The 12,488-nt window shown below is 48.6% G+C and overlaps 1 protein-coding gene across 2 annotated transcripts in view; it reads right to left on the bottom strand.

Annotated features, from left to right (window-relative positions):
• Positions 1–11,176: 11,176 nt before the first annotated feature.
• Ubash3a (ubiquitin associated and SH3 domain containing A) overlaps positions 11,177–12,488 on the bottom strand; it is a 43,185-nt gene continuing 41,873 nt past the window's right edge. The window contains exon 14 of one of the 2 annotated variants that reach the window (XM_045151001.1): positions 11,177–11,314. In XM_045151001.1, the coding sequence (XP_045006936.1) occupies positions 11,177–11,314 (138 nt within the window). The remainder of the gene's footprint in view (positions 11,315–12,488) is intronic. The other variant, XM_045151002.1, reaches the window with a different exon arrangement.

The raw sequence follows: 12,488 nt of genomic DNA, 5'->3' as shown, positions 1-12,488 counted from the left end.
GTGCAAACGGCGAGGCTCAAGGAAGAATAAGAAAATATCAAAGCAGAGATCAAGAAGTTCAGAGGAGAAGTGAGTAATCAAGAGTCACACTCAACGGTTACCCCAAGTTTAATGAAAAGACACAGGTAGCAGACCTAGAGTTAAACAAAGCACCCGTGGTGGATTCAGAGTGTAAGGAAAGTACTCACGTGGTAGACTGAGACACCAGAGGGAGACCACGCGTGTGATCAAACTGAGAAGTTACCCCAAACTTAAAAAGCAGAGGCAAGCAGAAAAGTCCACCAGACCAAGAAACTGTACTGTGCTCACCCTGGCTGAGTGGGAAGCCAGACACATGCACCCCTGTGGCCCTTGCAAAGAAAAGCTGAGTGGAGGGGAGCTAGCCTCAGGAAGAATTAGCAGCCCTTATAGGCAAGTGGAAGACCCCATTGGCTCGTAGATTCGGAGGACGGACCGGATCCAGCCCACCTGGGCCAGCACGCTAGGATGTGGGCAGCAGGGGGCGCTGTAAACCAGTCTGGATCAGACACGAGTTCAATTCATACCCAGTTCCAGTCTTGTGCCAGGGCCAGTCGGCATATGGGGTGATGCATCCTGGTCTCTTTGGGCCTCAATCTTTAACTAAAACTGCCTAAAAAAAAAATAGCTAACTTTCTCCTATCTTCCTTCACTGAGCACAGGGTTACCTTCTCGCGTTGTGCGTGTTTGCATGGGTACGTGTGTGCGTGCGTGTGTGCATGTGGAGACCACAGGTTAGCATCGGGTGTGTTCCTCAATTGCTTTCCACCTTCTTTATTTTAATTAGTTTATTATTATTATATTTTCTGAGGTAGGGTCTCACTCTAGCTCAGGCCGACCTGGAATTCACTATGTAGTGTCAGGGTGGCCTCGAACTCACGGCGATCCTCCTACCTCTGCCTCCCGAGTGCTGAGAGTAAAGGCGTGCACCACCACACCTGGCTCCACCTTCTTTATTGATACAGGCTCTCTCACGGAACCTAGAACCTACTGGGTTGGCTTGCAGTTCAGCAGTCCCAGGGCTCCTCCTGTCTCTGCCTCCCCGGCGCTGTGATTACAGAAGTCACCACTGGGCCTGGCTTTCTACATGGGTGCCAGGGATTGAATTTAGCTTCTCATGCTTGGGTGGCAAGCACTTGACCGACTGAACCACCTCCGTAACTCCCTCCTGCTGTCTTCTGTCGCCTGACGCTGGGTGTCTTGAAAATTACTGTGGGCATGCCTTGCGTTTGCTTGGCTCCTTTGTCACCCACCAGACATTTCTTTACAGGGCGTGTCAACCCAACAAGCAAACCTGTTGGTACTATTTTCCCAACAGCGCAGCTGTTTGTTTTCCTTTTTACCAGCAGCGTTTTAGGGTGAAGGTCTGCGTAGCGTTTTTTTTTTAATAATTTTTTAAAAATATTTTTATTTATTTATTTGAGAGCAACAGACAGAGAAAGAGGCAGATAGAGAGAGGCAGAGAGAATGGGCGCGCCAGGGCCTTCAGCCACTGCAAACGAATTCCAGACATGTGCGCCCCCTTGTGCATCTGGCTAACGTCGGTCCTGGGGAGTCGAGCTTTGAACCGGGGTTCTTAGGCTTCACAGGCAAGCGCTTAACTGCTAAGCCATCTCTCCAGCCCTGTGTAGTGCTTTTTAAACCCTGTGCTCTTACACACTTCATAGAGAACAGTATGGTACAAATGTGAAACTTATGCACACTAGGAGTCCAGAAAGTCTGGGTGGACCACATCCTTGCAACGATTCTTTATCACAATGGTGTGGGGGTGACCCCGTGATGCCCTAAGCTGTGCTTGTGCGTTACAAATAACGCGTCCTTTCCTGGGAGGAGAGGAGAGCAGGCCCCTGCAGCTCCTCCTTGCCCCAAAGCTGAAGTTCTTGCCTAGTAGATTTAATATATTTTAAAAAATATTTTATTTATTTGTGTGAGAGAGAAGGAGGCAGATATATACAGAGAGAATCAGACTCTAGGGCCTCTATCCACTACAAACAAATTCCAGACGTATGCGCCATCTTATGCATCTGGCTTATGTGGGAACTGGGGAATTGAACCTGAGTCCTTAGGCTTTGCAGGCAAGTGCCTCAACCACTAAGCTATCTCTTCAGCCCCATAGTTTTCTTTTTTCCAGGTAGGGTTTCACTCTAGCTCAGACTGACCTAGAATTCACCATGTAGTCTCAGGGTGTGGTCTCTCTCTCTCCATCTCCCTCTTTCTCTCTCTCTCCCTTGCAAATAAATACAATTTTTTAACCAAGAAAAAAATGTGTGTGTATGGGTATGTGCTGTGCACATGCGTGTATCTCTGCTCTCTATCTTCTTTGAGCATTGCAAAGGAACTTCCAGGCTGCAAATGAACATCACATTAGCTCCTGGCTCTGCCTCCCACTGCCACAGGTATGTTGGGATCACAGAAGTATGTACGTACCCCTTTGCATATGGCTTTATTCGGGTGCTGGGGAATTGAGCCCAGGCCACCTTGCTTTGCAAGCAAACACTTTTAACCACTGAACAATCTCCCCAGTGCCACCCCTTTTATTTTATGTTTTCAATATTTTACTTTTACTTTTTTATGAGAGAGAGAGAGAGAGAGAGAAAAAGAACAGGTGCATCAGGGCCTTCCTTGAGCCACTGCAAATGAACTCTAGATGCATGCACCCCCATGTGCATCTGGCTTATGTGGGTACTGGGGATTCAAACCTGGGTCCTCAAGCTTCATAGGCAAGTGCCTTTACCACTAAGCCATCTCTCCAGCCCCTTATTTATTGAGAGAGCATGCCAGGGCCTTCAGCCACTGCAAACAAACTCCTGTCGTGTGTGCCTCCTTGTGTGTAGGTGAGACATTGCATGCTTACGTCATTATGCATCTTGTTTACGGGAGACCTGGAGATTTGAACGTGAGTTCTTAGGCTTCACAGGCAAGCACCTTAACTGCTAAGCCATCTCTCCAGCCCCCTTATGTGATTTAAAAATGTTCCTTTTAGTGTTGTCACGGTCAACAACTCCACAGTGCTGGGGATGATCTTCCAGACAGACACAGGTTATGGGAGGAAGGAATTTATTTAAAGTGTACAGATCCAGGGGAAGTTTCCTCAATGGCAGAAGAAGCTGGCTCCCTTTCACAGATACAAACAGAGAGAGTCACCACCAGCAGCCAGAAAACACCAAAAGGCGACAACAGGACTCCAGAGCACAAACCTCTCTGCACACCTTTGGGGTGGAACTCAGACCTGCTCCCAGCGAAACGCCTCCTCGTGGCCCAAGTCTACCTGCTTGGGGCTGAAGCTGCAAGTTCAATTTTGATGAAACACCAGGTGGGCTGGAGAGATAGATGGCTGAGCAGTTGAGATGTTTGCCTGAGAAGCCTAAGGATCCAGGTTTGGTTCTCCAATACCCACACAAGCCAAATGTACAAGGCGGTGCGCATGCATCAGGAGTTCGTTTGCAGTGGCTGGAGACCCTGGTGTGCCCATTCCCTCACTCTCTCAAATAAGTGAATAAGTACTTTTTTTTTTTTTTTGAGGTAAGGCCTCCCTCTAATCTAGGCTGACCTGGAATTCACTCTGTATTCTCAGGGTGGTCTCGAACTCACTGTGATCCTCCTACCCCTGCCTCCGGAGTGCTGAGATTAAAGGCGTGCGCCACCACACCCGGCTAAATACATATTTTTAAAAAAGGAAAAAATAAATCACCTGAGTGTATGGGGCCATGCATTCAAACTTTCACAAGTGTGCAGCATTATGGGTTTCGCTATGAAGTCATCTTTCATGTGTGTCATTGTACCTTCCTCATATTCACCCCATCACCATCCCCTGGTCCCCTTTATCTCCTCCAAACTGTCCCCCTTCAGCTTCCTGTCATATACTCTGGGTTCCGCATATGACAGAAAACTGACACTTGCCTTTCTCCCCTTCGAACCTTCCCTCCAGTTTCAGTTTGACACTGCTGTTCTTTACCCACAGCTGTGCTCACCTCTATAGCACTCAGGAAGTGTTGGTTCGACTCAGGGCTGGTCATCCCTTCCCTAGGACAGAGCCCAGGCTACTTGCTCTCCACAGCCCACAGGGCGTTGAAAGCATAAAATGAGTGAAGAGAAAATGATTTGAAAAAATAAGGCATCCTCAGGGCCTCCAGTCACTGCAATCAAAATCCAGACACATGTGCCACCTTGTGCATATGTGCAACCTTGTGTGTCTGGCTTACATGGGACCTGGAGAGTCAAACATGGGTCCTTAGGCATTGCAGGCAAGCGCCTTAACTAAGCCATCTCTCCAGCCCTCTAGTCCTATTTTTGTATCTTGTAAAATCTTTGTATACTTTGGCATTTTTAATTGTCCAATAGATTTAAATTTATCTTGGTATAGGTTTAAATGGTAAAGATCATGCTAATTTTGGGTTAGTAAAGCTACAAATGAAAATATACTAGTTTTTTCACTAATCACACTTTTGTTGTGACTGTTTGCTTATTAAGGATGCTACTTTATTTGAACTAAGGTTTCATAATAGTAGGATTTGTTTTATTGTCATGTATAATTTGGTTTTGGGTTTTTTTTTTTTTTTTTTTTTTTGGTTGTTTGGTTTTGGTTTTCTGAGGCAGGGTCTTGTTCTAGCCCAGGCTGACCTCAAACTCACAGTGAGCCTCCTACCTCTGCCTCCCAAGTGCTGAATTTAAAGGTGTGTGCCACCATGCCCAGTTTTCATGATTTAGTATACTTTGGATATAAAACAAAATTCTAGTTTTAAATTGACACATTTATTTTAAACCTTCTAAAAAGAACCCCATTCTGAATACCTTCCAGTGAATTGTTGGCCAAGGAGGTCCCTGATATCCCCAAAACATTGTAGGCCATTGCTGAGACCCTTGGTTTCCCACCAGGAATAGATGGAAGACCCTATTGCTGAAGACTCCACATACTTGGGCTGCAAGGTCATTGAGAAACCCTGCCGGAGCTGAGCTGAAAACCTCCTCCATGTAGACCAGCTGACAGAAAGCTGGAAAAAGCCATGCTGCATGCAATTCAATGGGAGAGAGAAAAATCACCAGTGACAATAATCAACAGTGGACACTGCAAGCCTTAAATTTGACCAGCCAGGCCAAATGAGCCAACTGGCACAATAGTGGCATGTCTATTATGTCGTAAACCAACTGCCCTCTAATTTGACTGGAGGCCCACTCCATAGGAGGGAATACATCCCTGATACTGAAAACCTACAAATGGGGTAATCATGAGCCCTAGGGGTGTAATGTCTGCTGCTGTCTGTCTAAAATGTATATACTAGGCTCACCAAACTGACCAGTAAGCACTTCTTTTAATGTTCATACCCATATGTTAATTCTACTCTCACTTTTGGTAGAGAACCTTCTCTTTTCAGATGGCAGTGACCTTGGGATGACTCAGAAGGCATTATGGTGCTGAGAAGAAGTGACAGAGGAGCGCTCAGCACTGCAATATCTCTATCACACCTTCCAATACTCAGGGTCCATTGTGGAAGAGGTAGCAGAAAGAATGTAAGAGCCAAAGGAAGGGTAGGACTCCTTACAACGTGCTCCTCCAGACACAAGATGGCCTGATATCCATGACCTCACAGTGTGTGATAGTACCTACACAAGACCATCATAATATGAAGAAAAGATCATGACATCAAAATAAAAGAGAGACTGATTAAGAGGGGGAGGGTATATGATGGAGTTTCAAAGGGGAAAGTGGGTGGGGGGAGGGAATGAATTACTATGGAATATTGTTTACAATTTTGGAAGTTGTCAATTAAAAAAAAAAGAACCCCCCCCCAAAAAAATAAGGCATCCTGTAAAAGCTATTGGCATTTGGCTCTTTTCAAGAGCCCCCCCCCCCCTTTTTTTCGATTTTTTGAGGTAGGGTCTCACTCCAACCCAGGCTGACCTGGAATTCACTCTGTAGTCTCAGGGTGGCCTTGAACTCATAGTGATCCTTCTACCTCTGCCTCCCGAGTGCTGGGATTAAAGGCGTGCGCCACCATGCCAGGCCAGAAGAGCATTTTTGTGTTTCATTTTGTTTGTTTTTTTGAAGCAGGGTCTCACTGTAGCTCAGGCTTACCTGGAATTCACTCTTTAGCCCCAGGCTGGCCTCTCAAATTCAAGGCAAGTGCCACCACACCTGGCTTTTATTTTACTTTTTTTTTTGTTTTGCTTTGTTTTTCAAGGTAGGGTCTTGCACTAGCCCAGGCTGACCTGGAATTCACTCTGTAGTCTCAGGGTGGCCTCGAACTCACAGAGATCCTTCTACCTCTGCCTCCTGAATGCTGGAATTAAAGGTGTGCACCACCAAACCCAGCCTATTTTATTTTTTTGGTATATCTTTTATTATTATTATTTGGATTCCAGGGTGTAGAAAAATCTATTTTAATCATTTTTCCCCACTCCCAGGTGGTATAGCCTTCTTTCTCCCTGGAGGCAGTTCTCCATGCTGGCCTCCACTGGACATGCAGTGCTGTGCCCACAGGGCAAGGATGGAGAAGGTTCTAGAAAGCACTGGAACGCTGGTCTTGGCAGTCCCAGCTGTCACAGAAGGAATTACAGAGCTTCTGACATCACTGCAAACGATAATGCCAGCCCCATGTTACCCGGCTGTCCCCTAGCCACAGTTCAGGGGGAAACTACGTACCCTTGACCATTTACTTTATAGACAAGAAAAGGGAGGCACAGAGGATTAACAGGTGTACCCCAGATCTGAGAAGAGGTGAGTGACAGGTCTGGGTCTCTGCTGCTTGTGGTGTTGAAACATCTGCTATTTTTAGCGGCAGGACAAGACCATTTGGCCACTTCCTGTTCTGAGAATAACCTTTGCCCCAGTTACCAACCCTACAGGTTTCCCCAACTCTGGTGTCCTGATCTAATTCACTCGGCAGTCACCCTTCCTATACAGTGGGGATCAGTTCTGAGACCCCCCCCCCCACGAATGCCAAAATTCTGGGACACTCAAGTCCCTTACATAACTGGCGTAGTCTTTGCACAGAACGCACACAGGACACCTGTGGCAGCGTGAATGTTCAGTTTGCAGCAGGTTCCTGGTAAGGGGCGAGGGTGCGTCACCTGGCGGATCTGAATTCCAGCCCAGGGGCGAGAAGAGCAGCTGGAGCCCTGGCTGTGCCTCTTGCTGCTTGTGGGAGTTTGTTTCTGTTCGTCTCTCTGCTTGGTCGTGTGGCACTAAGCAGTTTCTTCCACCATTGGGGGAACTTCCCCTGGACTTTGTGAGCTGAAATAAACCCCTGCCTCACATCTGCTGCGTCTGATGCGATGCTTGTCCCAGCAGCGTGGAGCCGACCGCGACCTCACTTACAATTCTTCCTGCGAAGCGCTGCGTGGATAGGTCCAGCTGGTGGCGCAATTTGTTGCCTGCTTGGTCCTGAGCTGTGCAGCCTGCCTGGTGTCCCATGGTGCTCCTACCAATGCTTTCCTGTGCGCTACTTGCTTATAAGACACACAGACCAGGTGACTTCAGCAGCAGGAATTTATTTTCTCACACTGCTGGAGGCTGAATGCCTGACTAGGATGTACTGGCCTGGCCCTCCCCTAGGCTTCTTCTGCTTAAGTTTACAGAAGGTGTCCCCTCCCCATGTCCTCACAGGGTCATTCTTTTGTGTGTCTGTGTCCTGATCTCTTTCTTACAAGGACACAGTAAGATTGGATTGGACCCATCTTGTAACCTTCGTCACCTCTTTAAAGACCCTGTCTCCAAACGCATTCTTACCCTGAAGTACTAGGGTTCAGGACTTCCTCGAGGGCAGTGGATCTCAGCAACTTTAAAATATATGTGTGTATCTATCTATCTATCTATATATACAATTTTTATTTATTTGACAGAGAAGGAGAGAGAGAGAGAGAATGGGGTGCCAGGGCTTCCAGTCACTGAAGATAAACTCTAGAGGCATGTGTCCCCTTGTGCATCTGGGTCCTGGGGAATTGAACCTGGGTCCTTTGGCTTTGCAGACAAATACTTTATCCACTAAGCCATACCTCCAGCCCCCATTTTTTTTTTAAATTTTAGAGAGAGAGAGAGAACATGAATTGGTGTACCAGGGCCTCAGCCACTGAAATCAAATTCCAGAGGATTGCGCCACCTAGTGGGCACACCTCACTTCTGTGTGTTTGGCTTATGTGGGATCTAGAGAGTGGAACATGGGCCCTTAGGCTTTTCAGGTAAGCGCCTTAACTGCCAAACCATCTTTTCAGCCCTCATCAGTTTATTTATTTATTTATTTTTAATTTTTTTAAATTTATTTAAGAGCGACAGACAGAGAGAGAATGAGGCAGATAGAGACAGACAGAGAATGGCCATGCCAGGGCTTCCAGCCACCACAAACGAACTCCAGACGCATGCGCCCCCTTGTGCATCTGGCTAACATGGGTCCTGGGGAATCGAGCCTCGAACTGGGGTCCTTGGGCTTAACAGGCAAGCGTTTAACCACCAAGCCATCTCTCCAGCTCCCTCATCAGTTTTAGGTGACCCTGCTGTCAAGTTCCTCCACAGCCTCTCTCAGGAACTGGGTGGGGTGCCTGGTGCTCTGGCCGGTCCCAGGGACCCAGGGGTGCCTGCAACTCTTTGGCTGTTCATGAATAAATTGTTGTTCTCTCTTATACCCCATCTGCAGTTCCCGTGGGACTGGTTGAACTCGGAGGGAGGGGATGTGTGCCAATAGGAATACTACCTGTCCAAAAATGTCAAGCTCAGATATGAAACAAGACTTGCTTAGGTCGTGGGAAATGATGGTGGGTCTTCCTCCTAGGAGAAGAGCATGGCCAGTGTTTGCTGGAGGTCGGAGGCCTGGCATGGGAGGGGTACCTCTCACCTCTCTCCACATTCTGCTTTCCCAGAGCCGGCAACACGCTTGGGACATGTGTTGATGCCACAGAGAGCCTAGAAACAAGGCCACCGTCCTCTGGCCTCAGTGCCCGGGACAAGAAGGAAAGGCAGTTCTCACTCAGGCCCTGTCTTCCAGCACCCTGGTGAGGGAGTCAAAGAAGGGCTAACTCCACAATGCATGACCCATATACCTCAACAAGGAGGGGCTAATGGGGAGGGGGTAGATCACAGATGAGCCTAATAATGGTACCAAATTGCCTGTACTTGCAGAATAGAAAATTAATTAAAAAAGAAAGAAAGAAAGAAAGAAAGAAAGAAAGAAAGAAAGAAAGAAAGAAAGAAAGAAAGGCAGCGGGTAGGCAGGGAGGCTGGTGTCCTTCCCAGATGGTGCCAGCAGAGGTCAGAAGAGCAGCGCAGGAACACCAAGGGCAGGCCCCTGGAGAGGCGGGGAAAGAACTGGACTGCTAAGGAATCACCTTGCCTCCTCCCTCCTTGCTCCCTTTCTCCCCTCCTTCCTTCCGGGCTGCCTTCTGCCTCAGCTCCAGCTTGTGCTGCAGCCCGGACAGGAGAAGTCGCGTCTTGGCGCAAAGCTCTAAATGCTTTTATTGCGTCATGGGTGGTGGTGGTGCGGGGGGGTTGACAGCAGTTTGAGGCATCTGCGCATGGACTATGGGGACATGAGTGGCCTGTGGGAGGGGGAAAGAGGACACCAGTGGAGAGATCTCCATCCACTGCTGGACCAACGTCTTCTGAGCCAAAGCCACTGCTGGGCTCACACCCTCACGAGGAAGACTTCCCAACGTGTGGACCCTCTCCTGTTAAGTCAGAAGCCCTCTCTACCCACTTCACTGGAGGAGAAGTGACATAAAGAGAAGTCAACAAAGTTTTGCACAAGATGGGGAGGAGTGGTCTCTGATCTCTGTTCCTAGACCCTTGCAGAAGAACCCCAATGTGCTCAGAAGTCCGGGGCTGAGGAGGGCTGAAGAGCAGCCCACAGAAGCTTCCACACTCACACTTGTGTGGCCGTGAACAGATGGCCTTCGTGGCTAAAGGGACTTTGCAGGTGTGGTTGCTAAAGATCTTGAGGTGGAGAAGGCCCTGGATCACTGAGGGCAGCATGAGGAGGGAGGAGGCTCAGGGCAGGAGCTGTCTGATCTGGAAGCAAAGGGGCAAAGAGGGAGAAAGACTGCAAGGGGCCAGAGAGAGGGCTCAGTGGTTAAGGCGCTTGCCGCAAAGCCTAACGACTCTGGTTCAGTTCCTCAGCACCCATGGGAAGCCAGGTGCACGTGGTGGCACATGCATCTGGAGTTTGTTTGCAGAGGCTGGAGACATTGGTATACCCATTCCCCCCCCTTTCAAATAAATTAAAAATAATAAATATTTAAAGAAAGACTGGAGGATGCTTTAGACCTAATCAGAAATTGCCTGACTTGTGATATACACTATTATAGTTTTAAACATTTTATTTATTTATTTGAGACACAGGGAGAGAGAGAGTGAGAATGAGTGTGCCAGGGCCTCCAGCCACTGCAAACGAACCCCAGACGCGTGTGCCATCATGTGCATCTGGCTTACGTGGGACCTGGAGAATCGAACCTGGGTCCTTAGGCTTCACAGGCCAGTGCCTTAACCGCTGAGCCATCTCTCCAGTCTCACTATTATAAAGACTATACACATCACAGGGAGAGCAGGCCCCCGCCCCTGTGATGGAAAAGGGCAAGAAGAAGATTCTGTAAAGGAGGCATCTGCCAACCAGTGCTCACGCCCGGCCTGCAGCCTGTACGAGTGGCCTGTGTGCACTGGGGGAGTAGGTGCCACCTTCACCCATCACCCGGTGTGTGGCGTTTTGTCAGAGCACCAAGAGGAAACTACGATGCACACGTCAGCACCCAGCGCTTTCCCTGGTGTTTATTGACGTGCATAACTCTTTTCAGCTGGGGAGACCCTGGCTGAAGGGCGAGAGGGGAAAGGACAAGGTGGCTCTCAAGGACACAGGAAACAAAGGGGCTGCATCACAGGTGAGGGAGGGGCCGAGTCTTCGGTTCCTGGAAGCCAGAGGCTGAGTTCTTCATTTCCCTCCAAGCCAGAGGAATGTGGCAGTGTGTCCTAACCTGGCATCCGCTCCCAGCTCCTCAAGGGCTGGCAGGACAGCGGGCACACATGGGCATGGTTAGAGCAAGTGCCGGCACTTCAAAAAAAATCAAAGTGCATTTTGTGCTTCTTTAAGTCACAGTAGGCGAGGCTAGGTCCCTTTGTAGTGACAGGCTCCCGTGCCCCAGCTGACGGCAGGGCCTCTTCATTCATTCAGGTAAGGTCTGCTCAGTTCCCCGAGATCCAGTTCCGCCAGTTAAAGGCCGAGTTGGCCCCGTGCGTTAGTGTCTTCACTGGCGGGTTCACCAGCTCCCACCTCCCTTCCTCTCTGTTCTCTTCACAGAAGCACATCCCCAGGGAAGGAATCTGGAACAGAGTTTGAGAATATTTGTGCACACGTGTGTGTGTGTATGTGTACGCTTCATGTGTGTGCAGGTGCATGTGTACGGTGTGTGGAGGTCCAGAGGATGACCTTAATGATGTTCTTTGGAAATACCCTTCACTTTGTTTGTTTGTTTTTTGAGGTAAGGTCTCTCTCTCTCTCTCTCTCTCTCTCTCTCTCTCTCTCTCTCCCTCTCTCTAGCTTGGACTGACCTGGAATTCACTCTGTAGTCTCAGGGTGGCCTCAAGCTCACAGTGATCCACATACCTCTGCCTCCCGAGTGCTGGGATTAATGGTGTGCGCCACCACACCTGGATCTGCCCTCCACAATTTTTTTTTTTTTTTTTTGAGCTAAGGTCTCTCATTGGCCTGAAGCTAGCCAATTAGGCTAGATTGGCCAGCCATAGAGGGATCTTCCAGGCTCTGTTTCCCTAGTTCTGAGATTAGGGGCACATGCTACCATGTCTGGCTTATTTTATTTTATGAGAGAGAGAGAGAGAGAGAGAGAGAGGGTGGGGGGGGCAGGTGTATCAGGGCCTTTAGGCACTGCAAACAAACTCCAGATGCATTTGCCACTTTGAGCATCTGGTTTTACGTGGGTCTTGGGAAGCAGACCTCTAGTCATTCGGCTTTACAGGCAAGTGCCTTTAACCACCCAGCCATCACCCAAGTCTTCTTTTTCTTTTATTTTTCTTTATTAGACAGAGAAAGAGGGAGAGAGAAAAAGAGAGAGGAAATGGGCACTCCAGGGCCTCCAGCCACTGCAAATGAGCTCCAGATGTGTGCACCCCTTGTGCGTCTGGCTAACGTGGGTCCTGGGGAATCGGACCTGGGGCCTTTGGCCTTGCAGGCAAATGCCTTAATAGCTAAGCCATCCCTCTAGCCCCTCTTTTTCTTTTTTTAATCAAATAAAACAGTAGGCCAATGGAATAAATCTGGTGGAACAGAAATAGAGAACAGGGGGCTGGAGAGACGGCTTAGTGGTTAAGGCGCTTGTCTGCAAAACCAAAGGACCCAGGTTCGATTCCTCAGGACCCACATAAGCCAGATGCACAAGGTGGCACATGTGCCTGGAGTTTGTTTGCAGCAGCCGAGGGCCCTGCTACATCATCCTCTCTATCTGCCTCTTCCTCGCTCTCTCTCAAATAATAAAAGAAA

Source organism: Jaculus jaculus, chromosome 5 (assembly GCF_020740685.1).
Source record: "Jaculus jaculus isolate mJacJac1 chromosome 5, mJacJac1.mat.Y.cur, whole genome shotgun sequence".
Taxonomy (NCBI): Eukaryota; Metazoa; Chordata; class Mammalia; order Rodentia; family Dipodidae; genus Jaculus; species Jaculus jaculus.
This window is presented reverse-complemented; position numbering and strand designations above follow the sequence as displayed.